This window comes from Centruroides sculpturatus, unplaced genomic scaffold (genome assembly GCF_000671375.1).
Source record: "Centruroides sculpturatus isolate CEXI.00-Female unplaced genomic scaffold, Cexi_2.0 scaffold442, whole genome shotgun sequence".
Taxonomy (NCBI): domain Eukaryota; kingdom Metazoa; phylum Arthropoda; class Arachnida; order Scorpiones; family Buthidae; genus Centruroides; species Centruroides sculpturatus.
This window is the reverse complement of record NW_019384718.1, coordinates 230,128-252,546: the sequence shown is the minus strand read 5'-3', so window position 1 is coordinate 252,546 and position 22,419 is coordinate 230,128. Positions and strand designations below refer to the sequence as shown.

At 29.6% G+C, this 22,419-nt stretch overlaps 1 protein-coding gene across 2 annotated transcripts; it reads right to left on the bottom strand.

The window, feature by feature from the left end:
- Nucleotides 1-589: 589 nt before the first annotated feature.
- Nucleotides 590-21,824, bottom strand: LOC111627967. 2 transcript variants are annotated; one of them, XM_023371671.1, is made up of 7 exons: nt 21,450-21,824; nt 13,013-13,177; nt 3,743-3,912; nt 3,479-3,640; nt 3,219-3,383; nt 2,889-3,143; nt 590-2,824 (listed from the first exon to the last, which is right to left on the bottom strand). In XM_023371671.1, exons 1-7 carry the CDS (start codon nt 21,587-21,589, stop codon nt 2,604-2,606), a joined length of 1,278 nt encoding a protein of 425 aa, XP_023227439.1. In that variant the 5' UTR covers nt 21,590-21,824; the 3' UTR covers nt 590-2,603. The 2 variants fall into 2 exon arrangements, with proteins under 2 accessions (XP_023227439.1, XP_023227440.1); XM_023371672.1 differs by having other exon boundaries at nt 3,222-3,383.
- Nucleotides 21,825-22,419: the final 595 nt, after the last annotated feature.

Genomic DNA, 22,419 nt, shown 5'->3' with positions numbered 1-22,419 from the left:
GTATGTATGTATGTATGTATGTATGTAAGTTTGTTTGCAGCGGGTAATCTCCGATACTACTCATCCGATTTCAAAAATTCTTTCACCAATATTTAGAATGGAACCAAAGGGTGGACATAGGCTGTATATTATTCCGTTAAACATTCATATAAATTAAATATCATCATCTATGGTTAAGGCTTTATGTCCAACAGATGGCGCTATGAGTACGACGCCCTAAGTTTGCTTTTCTGTGAGGCATTTTACTTTTCTGTGAAGATGAACTAAAGCAGATCATCATCTATCTATCTATATAAATAAAAATGTAATGTTCGTTTGTTCCTACCGATTCCTTTGAAATTTTGACACAACGCTGCATTCGAATACGCACGTGTTTTTATATAATATACGTGTCGAAATTCCCCCCACTGAAGGAAAATGGTTAGGATTAAAGCTTACGGTAAAGAACTCTGCTTCTATTTATACTATTTTAGATGCGGGTTTTTGCGTGTTTGATTGCGTTTTAATAGGGTACGTCAAGAGAATGTACAAGAAGAAATTTTTCGAAAAATTCCCCCCCACGGGGGAAGTGTTATACACTTATAATGGATACATTTTGAGCCACAACAACGCCTGGCGGGGTTTGCTAGTAAATAGATTTACTTTATTATTGCTAGTAAATTTATTTACTTGATTATTATTGGTATTAAACATCGTTTTATTTTAAAATTAAGGTCTTTGTATTTTTAATAAAGAAAACTTTTATCACTCCACTCATCCCTTCTTATGATTTACTCCACTCTTTCTGCTCTGTGAACAGTAAAAGAATCTTTTTGCAAGCCAGATGATAAAGGGGATTACCATCAGAGTGCACCCATCTAGATTTAATCCAAAGTCCTCAGAGTGATAGACTCCACCTTAACCACTAGGCTATCCAGCCATCCCTGCTTAATACATTTGTAAAGCATATACACAAAACTCGTTAAAGTTTTTTCTTTACTGTATCATAAAAACAAGACTTTTCTTTCAAAAACCTGTTTGGTGCAATGAATAACAATGGATCTCTTTATTTAAATAGTAGAACCTTCTATGATAAATATACAAAGAATGAAATATACAAATTGATTTAATGTAATAATTAATTAATGAATCATATACACAATATGACTTTTTACATTTTATAAGAAAATGAAGTTAAGTATAATTAATAATCATACAGAAAAATACTACAATACTTAAAATATTAAATATAGAAAGTTATAACAGGTGCTCAATCATCAAGCATTGCATAGTTTAAACTTAACAGTATATAACAAGCGAGAAATTTCACAAATATTGGGTATTAGGTTGACATATTAGTGGATAAGTTTGATTTTTCTGATATACAAAGACAAGAGAGTTTAACATTTCACAATATTCATTTATATAGATTAAGTTCATTTGCTGCTTCTTTATCATAATGTACAGTATGTGTATTATTTTTTGTAATTATGTGAAAGCAGATGGTAAATGTTCAGTTTTTCAAACTTCAATGAACAATTTTAAAGTTTAAGTATTTTTTCCAATTGAAACTTTATTAGGATTAAAAATATATATGCATATTAGATTATTTCTGCTTTAGAACATTTTTTCATCTATATTTGTTCTTTTTTTATCAATGAATTCATTATTATTAGTTCTGAAAAGCTAAAATAAATGATTTAGCTAAAGTCTATTCTAGACTGTTTATTATTAATGTAAAATTACAGAAAATAAAATTCACATTATTCAACAGATTAAATATACTACCCTAAATGTATTCAAAAATTTCCATTGTTATAAGCAATATCAAGCTTTTTTTTCTATAGATCTAATAATTTTCTTTTTCAGAAGATGATCAGATTAAGGAAATCATATTTAAAATATTCAATACATTCAGTTATGCACCTTCTACGGAAGTTACGATTGCAAACTTTAAGATGTATTTTGAGCATAGTTGTGCAGGCAGTGAAATAAGAATGGATTTTTATTATTGTATGACTTCATTTTACTAGTTAAAAAATGTTTATGGTGTATAATTATTCAATAAAAATTTTAAAATAATGCATTGATATACTGTATTAAAACAACATATGAACAGAAAATACAATTTAAACTTTTAAATGATTAGTAATTATTGATGATATAAGTAATGATTATGTTATATTATTGACAACAGCATGCACTTTTTCATATTATCAATTTTCTGACAAGCTTGTTTCATCTTAACATTAAATACTTCATAAAAATCTTCAATATACACTAAACACTGTTCAAAATATAAATTAACATTCAAGCTACCTTCTATATTGTGCAACAATTTAGTTGATTTTTAATTTCAACTAAATTTAAATTTTGTCAATACATAATAAAAAAATAACAGCATATGACTGTCAAAATATATAAAAGAATTTCTTAATTATTTTATTTGATTGCATATATATTATTTTGAAGGCAATTTAAGAAATATTTCATATGTAAAAGGATATTTGCAAATATAAAAATATAAATACTAATTTCTTTTACAAAAAACTTAAATCTTGAGATTCACATTAGATAGGGCATGTGCAGAATTTGACAAGTTACTGCTCTGTTTATATCACAACTTATAAAATGGCACAAGTTTTGTTTACCACTGGAGGTGGCGGTGGTAGCAAATGCGGCTCAGGTTCTTTGTAATATCCGTCTAAATATAATCTAATAATATAAATCCAATATTCGTTCATATTAGCGGGATTATAAGTGAAACTCGCTTCAATACCAGATGTAGCTTCTCCACCAGTTAACAATCTCATTGCAACAGTTTCTGCACTTAACATTCTTGCTCCTAAAACAGAATAATCTCAATGAAATCACCAAAAAACTATAAAAAAAAAGTTTTTTCAACTTACCTGTAAGTTGAACCCATATTTTCATTCTTTCTTTTGTTTGAGTAAGGCTTTCAAATTCTGGGATAAACATGCTTGTATTCAGTTGATATGGTATAAAAGTTTTACATGATAAATGAAGAACCGGTGTTCTAATCGAGGCTTCCATAATTAAAGACTCGGCAGGTTTTGTATACGTCACACGTAAAACTCTAACATAATAAGTTGATTTGCCACCATGTTCTGTATAGCTCATTCTTTGTGTGTCAACAACTGAACCTGTAGCAATGAAAAATAATAACTAGATAATATTAAAAGTTATATTCTTTTAAAACCTTAAGCAAAATAACCTACCACCTTTCATTTTAATTTCTAATGATTGAGCATTACAAAATCTAAGAAATTGTTGTTGTTCACACCATTGGGAAGCTCGTGCTATAACATTAGAAAAAGGTTCAAACTGAGGAATTGAAAAAAGTCCGCCATCAGCAAGCATCACTGGAACAAAATCTGCAATTCCTAAATATTATTGTAAAAATAAATTAAAAACTTAAGAATAAAATTATAAATTAAAATATATAAAACGGTATTTAAAAAACAAATATTTTTATTACCAATTTCTTCCGCAGCTGGGGGACCATATTCAAAAAATATTCTAACAACAAATACAAAATGTGTTTGACCTCTACCGTGTTCTGTCCATGATGAGCGATCTGGATCAAAATTAGACCAGCTAGGTAATTTCATTTCCTGTGATTCAATAGAAAGTATTCTTCCTGATTAAAAAATAATATAAAATATACTTTAATTCTTTATAAGTTAAATATCTTTTAATTAATACCATATAAATAAATATTTCAATTAACAGAAAAAATTACCAGGAGGATTAGTTGCAGCAGATTTGTTAAATTTTTCTAGAATATCACTTAAAGTTTTAAACTGTCCAGCACCAAATAATGATGATGGTTCTTTAGGCTGTGGCACTAAATTCAGATAACCAATTTTTTGAGGAGGATGCCTTGCATCACTTCTTGGTACAACCCATAACCTAATCAAGTTAAATGCAAAATTGTAAATTCTCTAAATAATATTAAATTGATACCTACTTCAATTATCATATATACAGGGCATCCAGCAGTTTACCTACCATTTTGGCAGGAGTATTTTATTCTACAAGTGGAAATAAGAAAACAAAATTTTGTGTGTGAACTTTGGCTAGAAACGCTCGAGTACAAAATTATAAATAAATATTGAAGCAGAATGTGAAATAAGTAACAATGGATTTTTCATTGCATAATATGAAAGATCAAATGTGTTTATTTTATCTGTTTATTCATATCATATTTACCAGCTTCAATCTTCGCATGTCAATACAAACTTGACATTGATATAGTGCCAAACTTATTACACTATAAATTTCCTGAAAATTCTGTTGCCCCTTGATATTTGAGTTATTAATTCATTGCATTAAATCTTGACACGAAAGTACTTCTGTAGTGTAAAACCTTATCTTTTAAAGTTCTATATATCATAAATAAAAACCTAGACAAAATTACGACTTACTTAAGCCTGTAACCGATGCAAAATCGTAAAATCTATTCGCACGAGTAAACGACATATCGCTCCACCAGAACATATTGGAATTAGCGCACCTTATTTGTTATAGTTCTGTGTTTCAATTCAACGGGACAACATATTCACAATCAAGAGGGGTCCCGATAGGCAGTCCGGTGTCCGGAGACTTGTGTGAATTAGTGGTGAGACAACTCGAATCTAAGACCCTTCCAAGATTCATGCAGTACATCATGCTATACAGAAGATACATAGATGACATTATTGTTGTATGGAAAACATCCCCAAACTTGGCACGATTTGTGGAAGCTATGAATGATAATCCATATGGGCTAACACTCGAGGTGGATCAACACAGCAACACTAATGTCCACTTCTTAGATATAAATATCAAGATTCAAGGACCCAACATTCACACTTCAGTCTATCGGAAACCGTGTGCAAACCCCACATACATACCGAGCGATTCATGTGATCCGTTTCAGTACAAATTGGCCGTTTTTCAAACTTTAGTTAGAAGAGCATATTCTCATTCATCTACACAAGAGGCACTTAGCGAAGAGTTAACATGCATTGAGAACATCGCTGTTATGCATGGCTACCGCAATCTCGTTCCAAGAATCGTAGAACGCCATGGAAAAGCACTAATGTCACACAACACCTCTAGGACGACATTAAGAGACAACCACGGCATTGAGGTGGAAAGGATCTCGCTTACATTCAACCCTATCTTGAGATCAGTATACACAGCTATAGCCAAAAGATGTAATGTCTACATTGCTTACAAGAGAGGCTCAACTATGTTTGACATACTACGTAATGGGAAGGACCCGTCTGACCCGATAAAATTGCCGGGAATATATTGGATCCCTGTTAGGGATGAAAGATTCGTCAGAGATTTAGTTTACATAGGGTCTACGAAACGCTCGATGGGGGTAAGAATGAGTGAACACAAAACAGACATACGTCACAACAGAGCCACCACGTCACTGTCGGTGTATGCTTCTGACCCGGATATTATGGTTGACTTCGCAGGGGCAACATTAATAGTTAAAACGACACAGATGGACCATCTCAAATGGCTAGAGGTGGTGGAGATATTTAAGGCGCACACTTCATCGGAGTGCATTAATACACGGGAGGAGATGGCTCTTTCATACGCTTGGCAGGCCGTTTTGCGTAATGATTCGTAAAGATTGATTTAACACCAAATGATGCGGAGGGACACATGACGTGGAAGGCTAGAATACCACATCGTATGAATAACAAGAGAAATTACATAATGATTAGAAGATTGAATGGGACTCTGAACAACCGGGAACACAACATGTACAACGTGTGCGCAATGGACACCGAGCATTCGAAATATCATCATTCGTTTTTTGAAAAATTTCATAGCGGTGTTCCAGAATATAAAAAATCCAGTTTGAAAACCTGAGGAAGAACATGGAAGGTGTTCCAAAAACGTTTGTGCGTTAATATTTTACGATTTCGCATCGGTTACAGGCTTAAGTAAGTCGTAATTTTGTTTATACAACCCGGTGTGCTTGTAGGAGTTATTTATTTAAAAACCTAGAGTTACAAAATCTGGTGACTTAAGAGGCTAGAGGACCAGTCTGCTTTGAGTAACCTATGATGATAATGTTCATCAACTAGTTTTTTAGCTTGTCTAGCATAGTGTGATGGGCAACCATATAATTAAATTCAACTGTTTCGGAAAAACAGCAATGACATATTTTTTCAAAATTGATACATTTTTTCATAGAGCTTTTCAAAAAAGTATTTAATCAATCAGACAGAAAGAATGGCAATGAATGGGGCATTAATTATACCGAACCAAACATTACAACAAAATTTATTTTGAAAGTTTTTTGGTAGCATGTGCAATATTATGGGTCCCGTAACATTATTATTATAATTGAATATGGCCCTTTCATAAAAGTTACTTTATCTATCATCATATCCTTGATGAAAAACAATTCTCACTTGTTACTGCATTTACATTCCAGTTACAAAAGTCACACTCATTTTCAGTAATCAGTTGGGCACAATTCTTACACAACTGGGTGTTGTTTATGTAAATTTTTCATTAGCTTGCAATGTTCTCAAATAGTGTTTCATGACATTTGCAGTTGAGATGAAGCAGTCACTACTTTCTACAGGTGTATTATCAAAAAGAAATGCAATTCTTCATTATTCAAGGGCAGCATGAACATCATGAATTCATTTATAGGTCAAAAAATTGCAAATAGATATGATATAAACACAGAGTAGTACTCTTCTCTATGAAACCTGCATTAATATTCTTATATGACAGTAATACATTTTCCCCACAGAATCTATACATCCTGGACTAGTTGACAATCATTACATTCCATGAATATAATAAGATTCAGTCAGCGCAGTAATATAGTATTGATAATAGAAAAGCAAAAAGTTAGAATTAAAAAATAATTTCATTTAAAAATCAGTAAGTACAGTAGGTTATTGGTAGGATAAAGGTTTTTATGATTGTTTTGCAGAGATGTATTGACAAAACACTAATAAGAAATAAGAAAAATACTCCATTTGATATTGAAGAGGGGATAGATAATCCTAAAACATGTCTACAGTTATTAGACAACAAGTTATAAAATAAAAATGCTTTACAAGACAAGCATTGACATAGACCACGGATGGCAAATCTTTTTGAGTCCACATGCCATATAGTAAGCATAATTAGCTTTAAAGATGTTTGTGTGCACCAAAGATTTAGACTTTGAATAACAATATTTAAAGAAATTAAACAAATATGCTTTAGTTAGGATAAATGTAAAAAAGCTGATTGAAAAAAATGATAAACTGAAAAGATGATTGAAAAATATGGATGATAAATTGAAATCGTATGTGTCAGATGATTTCTGGCACATGTGATTTCAATGTGCTACTTTAGGCATTTGTGATATAGGTCCACCACCCAATATAAACTAATGTTAATTAAAACATAGAAATAATTTGCAAAAAAGCATTCCTAGTCAAACTTCATGTAGCATTTTTACCTCATTTCCACTTGTAAAATATATTTCCACTATTTGGCAAATAAACTCCAGCACACCCTCCATATATAAGAATGTTTAAATTAAATGCTTTTTACTACTAAATTATAACTGAAATAAAATTAATACAATAAAATTTTATTAATAAAAATTTATAATTTTATAACAAATATATTAAATGAAAGAAACATAAGAAAGAAAAATATTCAAATTATATTTTTGTTCATATTATCTTCTCAGAATTAAAATTTATCTTTCTTTATTTTTACAATGAAAATATATAATTAAAAAAAGGACAAAGGAAAGAATCCATGTAACAGGTGAAATGGGGAATATCAGATTAAGCTCTGTCATGAGGTATCAAGTACAAGTAAAATACAAGAAGTAACCTATGTTTGAGGGCATTTCAATATGATTTTTGTTCTTCTTTAAACAAATGATATTTGTTCAATTTGCATGTTAAATGAGTATTTGTTTGTAGAGTATAAGCCAGAATAAAGAACTCTTTTATTCCATGTTTATGAAGAATTTGAGCTGTGGATCATGCTTTAAAGACAGGTTTGTTATCAGAAATATCATCATTTGTAATTATTATATTATTATTAGCTATTACAGATATATAACATCAGAATTATATAATAAATATGTAATATTTAAATTATGCCTTCTTTGAAACAATCACCATTGTTGCATTAATGGTCAGTGTAGGTCTAGTGGTAACACATGCTGCATTATCAGTAATAATGATCTATGTTTATTACCTATATAAGCTGGAGGTAACAAAGCAATGTAATCATTGTATATGATATGAATAATTGCAAAAACTACATTTTTGGGATTATGAAAAGGAAAAGCTAATCAGCTATTATGTTTTCCTTTCTGGATCTATGCTGCATATGAAATTTGAATTGTGAGGCATCAATAATGCAGCAAAATGCAATTGTTTTTAGATTTTGCTGATATAAGCTGTGTTATAAAATTATCATTTATCAGATTAAATGATGTCCAAGTGAACACATGCAAAATCTATCAATAATGGTTCAGCAAACAGCAACATACTCAAGTTCAATGCTATGGTAATGTGTTTTAAGATTTTCCAATAAGCATTACTGAATTACACAAGCTTGATCTTGAACTAATCATGATCCAAGTCCTTCATAAAATGGATCTTTTTTTTAATGAATGTTGACGAGCTTTCACAACAATAATCTGAAAATGGTGAGGTAATTAACTTTTGAAATGTTCATATGTCAGAGGTTGCACTGTATAGTGCCAAAATCACAACTTGGGGATATCTTTATTAAAGTGGCAATAAAAACCTTAATTCACTTGTTTTCACATTCAGTGTAAAACTGAATCGCAAATCACACATCAGAAAAAACAGCAGAATGTTGAGTTTCCATGCAATAGGAGTCCCATGCACCAACACCTAGCTATTTCATGACGTCATATGGCAAGTTCCGGCATAAAAGTAGAAAGTGACATTGAGAACCAAAAGCAATTTTGTGCAATACTGCCTGGTATTTCCAGATTAGAAATTTTTTTATTAACTGACAGAAAATATGGGGACTTTTTACGGTGACTTTTTTCACTTTGATCTTTTTTTCGGTAGAACCTTTTTTGACATGACACAACCTGTAAAATACTGTTTAAACATTGTAATCAAATGTGTTATTCAGAATTATTCATTAACAAATTATTCAAAAATGAGTCCTATTGCTAATAAGGAGAGGGCCAAATGCTTGGGTCTCTGATTCAAATGAAACTTGGTGAGTGTGTAGCCCTAAACACAAACAGCTTCTTGTCCAAATAATAAAACTCACTTCTCAGGCATTTCTCAACAATGGAATCTTTGAAAATTCGGTGTTTAGCTTATAAGTCTTTGAAAGTTGTGTGATTCTGAGCAGCAATAGCCAAGTGAATAAAATACTATGCACTGGAACTAGATGATATGGCTTCAACCTTCAAAATTTTAGTTTAGTTTTGTCATTTTTAATGTGTAACATTATTATTTTACCACATCAATAGCATTATTATTACTATTATTATTCCTGACATCTAAAGGTTATAAAACAAGAAATTGAAAATTAAGATGTCATTTCCTGTTTAGTGAAAACTAGCCTCTGTAGATTTAACTCTTTTACATTGTTAAACAAAACTTTTATTTCTTCACATTTATTTTCACATATTTTACATACATGTCCTCACAAGCAAATAAGCTTCAGACATAACTGCATATGGACAAAAAAGACAAGTCTGATATGAAAATAGAGTAGATAGTTGCAGTATTTTATTTTTTAAATTGTTAATGTTATGGATAATTTCCTCATGCACTCATGTTTCTTACACTTCAAATACTATCATATCTTAAAATAAATATGAAGAAATAAAAATTTTATTTAACATCATAAAAGAGTTAATCTACAGAGACTTGTTTTTGCTAAGTAGGAAATGATGTCACTATGTATAATCTCTTGTTTTGTAAGTTTTAAACATGAAGTATAATAATAGTAATAATAATACTAATGATGAGGTAAAATAATAAAGTTACCCTTAAAAAAAAAAACAAAACTAAACTAAAATTTGAAAGGTTCAAACCTATATCATATAACTCCAGTGCATAATGCATCCACTTGGCTATTGCCACTCAAAGAAATGAATACTTTCCAAAGACTAATAAACAAAAGACTAAATTTTCAGAAGCCTGCTTTTGAGAAATTCTTCAGAAGTGGGTCTATTATTTGGACAAGGAATTTTTGTGTTTAAGACTACATGCTCACCAGCTTTCATTGAATTTGAGACCCAAACTTCTGATCCTCTCCTTGTAAGTGACAGCTTAACATGTGCTTTCCAGGCACCAAAGTGATAAGGCTACCAGCACTTGCATTAATTAGTATGTAAAACTAGTGGAAATAAATAATTTAAAATGGCAAAAAAAAATTGGCAAATGATTGGTGATATTTTAAAATTTTACAGAGCAACCCCTGTATGTAGAAATTTGTGTTGAATTTAGTTTAATATTTTCAAAGGAGTAAAAAAACACAGAAATATGACTTATTCCTTTTAATATATCAGTTAAAGATTTAGCAAAGATTGACAAAGATTTAGCGGTTAAGTTGAGTATATGATCATGAAAATAGAAGATAAACCTAGAAATCCATATAGTTTAAGGTGGTTTTTAACTGTAAATCAATCATAGTATGTTCAGGTATTTCTTTTGACAAGACTGTCTTGTTTATAAAATCGTACTCCCTGCTGTGTTACCAGCTTAGAGGTATTAAAGAGTACATGTCAGAAGTTGAAATTTGGCACAGAGAATTAGGTGCCCAAATCACGCATGCATAAAAAAACCAGACTTATCGGTACTCAGGGGACTGAGAATCGAGTTAAAATAAAATTCAAAATGGCAACACTCTCTACAAACAGGCAGTAGTGCAAGATTTGTGCATGCATTGCTGGTTGGAAAGTTGGAAATGCAAATGGTGCAAAATTAAATTTTGTCAAACAAATCTTTGGAAAAAAAACCCATTTACCTGTCCCATGTTATTCCCAACATATCTCTGGTCGCCACATGCTGATCTTGACCGGTTGACCCGAGATATCTCGTTTCATCATCAGAACATTTTTGAAAGTAGATGGCACCAGTCATTATAATTTTATATTAAAACTAACTTCTGAAATATAATTGTTTTCTTTTCACATTTATTAATATATATATATATATATATTTTGTTTGTGCAAAATGAAAAATAATTTCAGACGTACAATAACAAAGATTATTTTTTTCAAAAACAGGAAATTTTCATTAAACATCAACAAAAATTCAACCCAGGACGACACGCAATGGAGATAAATTTCAAAATTGGATAAATTAATTTCACCAAAAATGCCTTGTGGTCATGGCAGGCAAAGTTTGAATTATCATGCTCAAAACCAGCAATACCAAAGATTGGAGAATGAGAATGAGACCTGCCTTGAGCATCAAAGTGATCCTGCTTAGTAGTGAGTCTCTGAAACATAGTCTTGTCCCAAATACAGCTTTACTGTTTTACTTGTTTTGTTTTAGCATTTTTCTCTCTTAATGAACATTGTGTGTGGCTGTATGCCATAATCTGTTTTAATAGTTTTGTTATTTTTGTATTATTTCTTTGTTCTTTCTCCCTTCTGGAGCTTTCTAATCCTCTTAATTTTTCCTTTATTGGAGTATGAGACACTACATGGATGAACCAATTTGAGGAGTTGAGGTTACCTGAGGGAAATGTGGTGAAGAAGGGACATTTTTGAGGAGAGAGAAGGCAGGAGTGTGGAAATGTCCTTAACCCAAGTATATGTGTGAAATTGGAACTTCATAAAAGAATCTTTGAAATTCCTGAGATGAAATGAAAGATAGATTGGCATCAACTGAGCTAAGTTTCATTCCCTGAGCTACTAAGAGGTAAAGAATGCCATTTTTCCTATATCAAGTGGTGAATGGTCCTGGATTGAACTTGACCATTTACAATTCCTTGCTAGGTAAATGAAATCTTGGTAATCATGGATATCAGGAACAAAAAGCTAAAACAATGAAAGTGTGGTTATTGTTATAAGAAGTTCAACATGGCCTCTCAAGACAATGGAAATTGACAGACATCTTAAGAACCTAGATACCTTTGTTCTTGACTACCCTCCACTTTTTTCTACTTTTTTCCCTGTTAGTTTTCATATTAGGTGTAAGTTTAATCTTAAAGATTAGTTGTAAGAATAATTTTGTTACAACTTTTTTGTATTTTATAAGTTTGTAATATTGCAACTTGGTATGTCATGGTCGGATAGAGAAAGTTTTGTAATTGTTCTGCTGATAATCAGGTTTTGGGTTACTGCCAGCATAATTGCAATTGGCCTAGAGCTGGCATCTATAAATGTACCTGTCAGAGAAAATCACATGTAAATAAATTAATTCCTTTTTCATATTTACTGTGTGTTTTGTTTATGTGTTTGCCTTAGAGGGCTAACAGAAACACTATCATATTTCACAACTGATATCAATAATAAGTCAATTTTGAAAATATACAAAAGGACAATCACTCAAACTAGCACTAACCTTTATCTTTAGTTGCTATACATTAACCTCAAAATGTTTTCAGCCTTGTTAAGGTCATCATAAGTGAAAATTCTTCCAATATGCATAATAGAACACATACACAACCAATACATTGGAACAGATATTTGAATTTCTATTGTTCCATTGCCAGTAATACGATTTCCAAAATTCAAACCCATAAAAATGTAATTTCAATGAAATTTGAACTTCGGAAAGAGTATTACTGACAATGGAATAATCAAAATTCAAATACCTATCCCAATGCATCAGTTGTGTGCATTTCAATTGTGCATCTTGGAAGAATGTTAACTGATGATGACCTTAAAAAGGCTGAAAAACATTTTGAGGTTAAATGTATAGCAACTGAAGATAAAGATTAGTGATTACTTTGATTGATTGATTCAGTTTGAATCCATTATACACAAAGGACATGTTTCTAAAACATTTATTTGTATACTCACCTTAATCCTCTTATATAACGTGTTCCATATTCGTTGAATTCTAAATATGTCATTTTTTCAACCATTGGAGTCCGGCCTTGACATTTAAATTCTATGCTTTCACATGTTTTAACTTCTAATGATGGATTTGATGATAGCCATGCATTTGCTTGTTCAATGAGGACACTAATTCGTTAAATAAATAAATAAAAACCATATCATATTTATATTGAATTTGTTACAAAGTATATATAAATACTGTGAAGGCCTAAGAATACAACTATATTATTGTAAAAATTGAAACAAATGTCATTAATTAAAGCAAAATAAATAAAATTATAGAAAAATAACATTAAATAAACCAAAACTACTAGTTTAAACAACTACATTTTATCTAAATAAATTAATTTCACTTTTTTCAGTACATTATTTGCTGTACTATATCTAATTTTTATTTCACAGCTTCTATTTTTTTTTTTACAGAACAGCCCTGTCATTTTCTAAAATTTGATCACATGTTTTGATGCTCTTTAGTTTCACTTAAGTAAACTTGATGGAATAATTAATAGTAACATCTATTAGTGGATAAAATATATATTTAATAATACAAAATGTATGACAAAACTTGATTGTTATCATGCACTTATCTTATGCATCATTATTGGTAAATTATAGAGGAATAGTGTAAATGCTAAGATCTTTTCCTATAGTTGTTTTAAAAATGTGTAATTTTAACCAAATTATGTTTTAGATTATGCAAATATAAAATAAAGTATGTAACGTTACATACAAAAAAATAATTGTAAAAATTAAGATATTGTCTCAATGTAAGTTTTAAAATTTACAAAAAACATTTACAAATAAATTTAAAAAAAAAAACACATTTTTANTCTCGGGCTACTCAAATATTTTACGTTTTTGATACTAAATTAACATCTGAAGTATAATTTTTTATTGTTTTTATATTTTTCAATAAATTTATTTTGTTTGTACAAAATAAAAAAAAAATTTTTAACGATACAATAGTCTTTGTTAGGCTTAACATTGACGAAAATTCAACGCGAAGCGACACGCAACAGATAAAAATTTCGACATCGGATACGTTAAACTATTTTTTCGTACGTAAATCAGTTATACGAAATATCAGTTATGTGGACAACCCCAGTCCCCAATTGATTCGGAAAATCGACACTCTACTGTACTTTCAGCGAATACAAATTTTGTGATATGTGGCAACACTTTCTGCCAGTTTTAGTTTCAGTGACATCAAAATCATTTGTGAAAATTCATTTTTATTGTGTTTTCTGTTTAATTTAGATTAAACAGAAAATACAATAAAATTAACATTTCAATAACATTTTAATAATATTCTCAATTACTGTTATATTCCAGTTATTTTAGAGGTTATCATACAAACAGACTTGAGACCATTATTTTATCCAATATAATATGAACATCCAACTCTGACATCTGAAATGCATTTTGGCACTTTTTGCTGTGACCTCTTCAGTTAGATTTCTTATTGGAGTTTTACACAATATATCCAGACTCAATACAATATCCTTGCGACAACATATCTACTGAGAACTAATTAATAAAATAAAGGGATAAGAAACAAATTGGGATAAAACGCAAGAGGCATATAATAATTTTAATAATGTATTACACATTGTAACATATTTGTTTTCTCTCTCTTTCTCTGTAAAAACATAGAACTTTATAAATGTCTTATTATGATGGGAAAACATAGAACTTTTCCCATCACAATAAGACATTTATAATTTGTTTTTTCCCTGGGAATGGAACTCCCTTTATACCATGCAACTATATTATTCAAAAGTCAGGACTCTGTATTTTGTAATTAATAAATATGAAAGCACTTGTTTGTCTGTGAGATAATTTCTAATCATCATCATCTTCCATAAAAATAAAACTTATTAAAATAATTAACAAACCTAGTAATGATATTTTTCATCTGTTGATCTTTTTCATCCTGTTGTTTTCTTATACGTTCTTCTCCTGCTTCTAAACGAGTCTTCCATTCAGATACAACTTGAACTGTGATATTTTCCTGTTGAGTCAATTTTTGTTCTGTATCTGATAATTTATTTTGAAGTTTTTGCATCAAATGTTTCAGTTTCTCTATTTCATGTTCATACTAAAAGATTAAAAAGCAAAAAAATTATATTTCACATTATATAAAATATCACTAAATATTGCAGATTACAGTAACACATATATATTGTGCAATTAGCTAATTAAATTGGACATAATGCAGCTTTCCGAGTTAGTGATAAAATTTTAAATTTCTTGATTTAAAAAATTAAATTTATATTTAAAATTAATTTTTTTTAACTTTTAAATCAGGAAAGTAAAAAAATAATAGCAAATAAAATTCAGTTAAATTCAAGAAAATTGCTTAACCTTTTCTACTCTTATCTCTGGAAACAAATATGAAATGTTGAAAATTTGTGAAGTATTTAAATTAATTTTTGATCATAGAGAGAGACAGACTGACATAGACTTATTGATCAAATTTGTTTTTGATACAATAAATTTAGTTAATAACCAAGGAAATACTATCAAAGAGAAATGACATTTACAAATAAATTTAAAAAAAAAAACACATTTTTAATCATAATTTTTTAATGTAAACTAATTATAATGTTATCTAATAGAAGGCCTGTACCATGTCATTGAAAAGGAAGTTATTAGCCATGTAGAAGAGTATGCATCAAAATATGTACATGGTCACAAGTTAAAAAATGGCATGGCTGTTCTATAAAAAAAAACTAGTGTTCTAAGTAAAAATTGTATTTAGTATAGCAACTCGTGCATTGAAAACAAACTTTATATTATGTATATTTTAAGTTAAATCAATAACTTCCAAAACTATTAATACCTGGTATAGTCCAAAAATATTTTTACAGCAACACACAAGACTCTCACAAGATTTTCAATTAATTAAAGAATAAAGCACTTTGGTCTAGGAGATTCTAATCAAGAAATTTTGGTTTGCCATAAAAACACATAAGGAAAGTTTTACGACCTTTTGACAAAGAATAGGGTGCCAAATCTTAACTAATTTTTCTAATACTAAAACTTTCACATCTAATAGCAACAAGAGGCTTACATTGAATATTCAATCATCAAATAATAAGTACATAAGATAACTAGCTTCCAATGTTTAACTTAAAATGTGAAATGTAAGTCTCTTGTTACCATTGGATACTCAAAATTTTAAGTTAAGACCCTCAAAATCTTGTTTCTTTAATGTGTTTATTATCATGGTTCCTTCTAATTCACAGTTGTTTCTTTTCAATTTAATTTTCATATATTATTTCTGTACATTACAGTATTAAGAAAGATTTTTGTAATTTTCAATATTTCTTTAACATAATTTCCAAAAAATCTAAATTTTAATTTATTTTGCTTTAGAGATATGCATTCTCCAAACTGAAGCTACAAAAAGCTACTTGAGAATGCAGATATTATAGAAAACAACAAAAATTTAAGATCAAGATCTCAAAAATTATTTTAGTTGAGATTAAATACTTAATTTGTTTTTTCATTAATTTTCTGACACTTTGTACAAGCATTGATGTAAAAAAATACAATAAAGCCTTTGTTTTCAAAAACTTGTTTATAACATTGAATGAAAAAAGGCAGTATTCTGAAAATATTAAAATTTCTCACATGGCATTGGCACTAATATAACAGAGGATAAAATTGGTAGTAAGGATCACGCAAGATCAATTAGAAGATAAAATTTACAAATGCCTTTAAGTAAAACAAATGTTTTTCCCTAATAAAATCTATCTTTAAGATGAATAGAGGTGAGTATTTATTTTCAAAATATATTAAAATAATTTTTAATTGTTAAAAATAAAACTTTTGTATGAAGACTGATCAGACTAATATCTGAACTTCAATAATATTTTGACTCAGAATCGAATAACAAAAATACTGATACATTACTGGACCAAATATCCAGCTTTCAGAAATCCAGAATTATTAGAATTTTGTGTTTTGAATTTGATGGGCAGTCACTTTGTTTTCATTTCCATGGTGCATGCATTGCACAATACCAATTCCAGTGTGACTACTGGCATACATTTTGTTAAATACAATTTCATTCCTTACTTTCCATTGTTTATTTTATATTTTGTGTATACTTTTAGCTTATGTTCACAAATCCAGACCACTTCAGATTTCAAATTTGCTGGATATTTAGTCTAATATGGTAAGTAACTTTGTGATATAAGGAAACATCGATTGACAAAGTCATATGTAAGACTAAATGGTAGTCCCAAAGAAATTATACAAGGTAACAAATGTATTTGATAGCTTCTCCATATATTGCTGAGATACACAATTTTTGAATGGCATAATTACTGATAATCAAAAATGAATAAATCATCATCATCATAGAATTAGAGTTAAAGCCATGATATAGAAATATCCATCTTTATGAATATCAAATATTCAATATCATTCATAAGTTTATTCATGCATAATTTCACTGTCCATAAGGATCAGTGAACTTATGCATGAATAAACTTATATGCTAATAAGTGCTTCATTTTGTAACCTCCGTTCTATACTTAAAACATCTTTACATGTGAAGATGCTATCAAGCAATTTGAATAACTTTTACTAAGCTAAGGCAATTTTATCACAAAAGTATTTGGATGATCTTACTTATTATTAATAAATATCTGAACTAATGTGATCATTACATAACTGACTCACAAATAATGTATATGCTGATCTTATCAAAATAATTATTGTAAATAATTGCTGCAGATGTATCATATACAACAGATATAAATAAAAAAATTTACATAATGTCTTGATAAAAGAAAATTCAGTTAGTTATACAACAATAATATGCATAAATATTTTAACTAATAATATTTTGTTATTCAAAAATTTATATTTCATAAATTCAACTAAAACAAAGAAAAAGCTTTCAAAAATAGTTTTGGATTTATTTAGAACAGCAGTTTCAAACTTGTGTTCTGTGGAACTGTAGGGTTCCACTAAAGAAATTTATAATTTAAAAAATATACATAAAATTTATTTAAATGAAGTTTCAAAAATTATTAATATTCCTTAGGAATAACAGACGTACGTACACTCTGCATGGCTCACATATGTGAAAAATAAAACCTATTGAGCCTAATATTCTTTGGGAGAATCAAATCTTGTATTTAATTCTCCCAAACAGTATTCTTGTGTGTTTGATTCTTCGTATTTTAAAATTATAATAAAGTAGCCTAGAATGTCAATTATCTGAAAATTATTTAACCAATAAAGTCTTGAAAAAATCTTAAATAATTTCTGTGTAAAACTGTTCTACACTGGACTTATCTAAGGCTTTTTGAGACTTTATTGAATATCATCCAGTTTGAGATAAGTGTGTTCTGGTTCAATTACGCATATATATATATATAAAAACTCAATACTGAAATTGACTTCAGAGAGTACTAATTCCAGAAACCACAAAGTTTTTTCATAATAACAATTGTCAATGATCTTCTGTAAGCCCACTATTGAGCTATCTCTTTATTAATTTTACTATAATGTATCTTATTCCGAATTCAAAGTTTCACCAGTATGTCATAGATTGCAAGGAAAGACTAGTGTTTTTTTTTTAATACATTAGGCAATTTTTCATTATTTCTAATCAATTGCATGTTTTAAATTTCTATGCCTTAAATTTTTTTCATTTTTATTAGAATTAAAAACAAATTTTTGATTCGTTATTTTATTTATAATCAGTAAAAATTGTTAGATTTCAAACTTTTCAAGTCAGACTTTTCATCAAGATGAAAAGAATTCTGCGATTAAAATAAGTTGGAAACCGCTGATATAGAATATTACAAATTTATTTTTATACAATTAAACTTCATTTTAAACTTACAAAATTTCATTAAATAAATAAATATAACCATTTTTAAAACAAAATAAATTAATATTAAATGGTCAAATTAATAACAAGAATATTTATATTTTTATTCAAAATAAAAGTTAAAACTTCTGTAAAATCATCAAATGTATAATTTAATTAACTTTGATTATTATTATAATCAATAAATAATTCTTTAAATCATGTCACTTTTTCTTAAATAGTAAGAAAACAATCACAATTAAATAATTTAATTACAATTCCTAAATCTCAATCTCTAGTTCTCTTTATCTTATCTGTTACCAATGAATATGTTATAATGCATAGAACATTATTTAAAACATTAAAACCACAAATTAATTTTTTTTTTTGCTGATTCTGTTTATATTTAATATGTTAGATTTAAAAAAAAAATGAAATATACAGTTCATACACTTCACTTTCACTGCTTAATTCCAGTTAAGTATTTAAGTGTGTAATAGATTTTATTATGTTGTGAAATAGTAAAAATTAATTTTCCAAAATAATAATGCTGTTATCAAAATCACAACTGGCAAAACTTTCCAGTGCATGATAGCCAAAAATTTCTTTTCTTGGCTAAAAATGCACAAAAGTTCAAATTGGGCATCTGAAAAGTAACTTAGAGGTATGGAAAGTATTACAGAAGAGTGAGTTGTCCAAATGTCAAATGTAAATATCTGAAAATCAAAGGCTACCACCCCTTTATTTTTCATTTTTGATTCTTTCTGTGCTGTGGACACTAAGAGGGCTTTTTTTCATACCCGTCTTGGGTTTGGTCCACAATGGAGGCAACCGAGTGGTAAAAGATAGGGCCCAACATACTTGGTACAGACTGCCGACCAAACTTTTCTGAAAAATTATTCAACCAGATTGAATCCACAGCACTAAGCTTACATCTTAACTGCCTTGGCCATCTAGCTGTCTGTATTAAAAATCATTAAAATTTAATTATTGTTCTATTGAAGAAATTATTTTTAATATTCTTGATTTATCTAAGAATTTCTTTTATGAATATCTGAAAAAAGAATTTGGCAATTTAAGATTCTAAATAAATTAAGTAACTCAGAACAGCAGCAGAAAAGTTGACACTATATTTAATTCAATTATATAAATGTAAAACAAATATGAATTCAGACAAAGCATTTGTTCTCATGGGATTACCAAGAAAACTATGAATTTATAAAATTAATATGATCATATTTGTTAACTGAAAATATATGAAATTGGAAAATAATCTGTCTCTACAAAGGTTTATTATAATAATATAAATTTCTTATCACAGCTAAAATACAATTTAATTATTTATATAAACAAGAAATTAAACAGATTACATTGTCATAATACAAATTATGTGTTTAAAATAAATTTCAATTCAAACATGATGTGATGCAACAAATAAATTATTAGATCTCAAATAAATAATATTGTAAATATTGTGCAAGTTTTTTCCATTACTCAGATAAACACTATCAATCCCTAATACACTAAAACATTCCTTAATTCTCAGTAAAACTGCACAAGTTTTAACATAAATCATCCATCTCGATCATCACTGGCAAACTCAATTGACTGGCCAAGATAGGAGTGTCCTAAAGTGATATTTATCTCCATTTACACAGTCAACAGAATAGGAAAACCTAACATTAAACTTTAAATAAAATTGAGTTTTGTTGCTTTAGTTTTGGAACAGTTTGCAAAGTTTCTGCCCATAAATGACATTCACATAAAACAATCTTTATTTACTCTAGACAGATTAAATTTATCTCCAAAATTTTATAAGAAGAAAGACAATTATATATATTTGTTCAATAATTTTACACAAAATCCAATTATATTTTATAAAAACATAACCATAAATAAGAGACAACCGGTCTACGTCACTCGAAACACTCGGTAAAGAAAATCACCTACACGCCTACATAAAAACTACACTTCTGCACATCTCGCACTTCCGTTTAATAACTTTTTTCCGAATTTTCCTGATAAATTATGGTATTAAAATAAATCTTTACCATTTCATAAATGTATCGATTCTGTCAACGGTTACTAACAATTCTGTTTAGTACCATACTTGAACGAACCTCATTGCAAACAGTTCGCATTCACATACGCACATACTCCGTATTTCAATATCCTATCGTTAACCCAGGTTAATTTTTCCATAGCCCCATTTACGCGACCATTCCACCGGCAAGGGTGGAAGTTGCGGGCCCGAAACGTGCCCACGTAAGCGTGATTTTACTGCACATAAAACCGAATAAACTCCGTTCCCTCCAGAACAGACTATGCAAGTTTTTCTAAATTGGATTTGGTCTCAGTCACATCAAACATGGCGGCGAAGTGATGGTTCAAACAAATCACTTTTTTAGTATTCATAATTTTTTTTCTCATAATATAAGTGCAAAATGTGAAAGGAAATATTCAAAATGATTATTATTAATCAAACTAAAAGATTTATATAATTATTTAACACATTAATGGTGTAAAAATATATAAAAATTAGAGGGGAAAAAATGTTTTTCTCACCCAAAAGGTTCGAATTTCACGTTGAAAATGCCCGATTCGGTGGGTTGAGGTATAAAATCGACAAAAGTAAGATTTCCTCCCAAAGAGGCATGTTGTCTGGTCGCTTCACAATAGGAAGGAGGAGGTTCAAAACCTGCCATTTTCTAATTTAATTCTACTTGTCAATTTCTGCAAAATCTCACATTTTAGCACACTTCCAATAGCATTTGAAAAAAATGTCGATTTCCAGCCATTAGCGACAATCCTTACAGCTAAGGAAAAGAAAACACGATTGTAAATTAAAGATGGCCAATCAGATACTGCGATACAGATCGTCCAGATGTCGCAACGTATCCGCTATTTTCTTCCTCCTTTCCCTGTGTATTTCGCCAACAATGGATTTTATCGAAATTATTGTTCACGAATTAATGAATTAAAATGGATTCTCGGGTGATAAATTCCTTAGCGCATTTGATCAGAAATTTTCTATCGGGTTTATACAAATAAACAGAGAAAAAAAGGATCGAATATATTCCGAAACGCGGCTTTTATTAAGTGATTAATTTAAATATAAAATTTATAAAGAAGACCAGATGGAAGCTGGGGGATCCGGGATCGAATCCGGAAAAAATCGGGAATTTTTCAGGAATATGTCGGGCCCCGTCCTCACTACCCGCTGCGTTATTTTGGGCCACCCGAACCCATAATGCGCTTGCTAAAAAGGGCCCTCTTAGTACCCACAGGACGGAAAGAAAGCTGTATTAATCTAACTTCTGTTTCTTGGGTAGTTGCTTGAAAAGTTTTCGGAGCGACAAATACGTTAGTCTGTTGCTTGAGAACTGCCGGACTACCGCTTTTTACAGTGGCGTGCCGTGACATTTGACGATAGGGAAGCTGTGTTTCTGTAAGAAGCCGACTTCCAGGGGCATCAGTTAATTGCGCGTCAGTGATGGTCTAGGGTCCATTCGTATTCGTTTGTTCGATAAGCCAG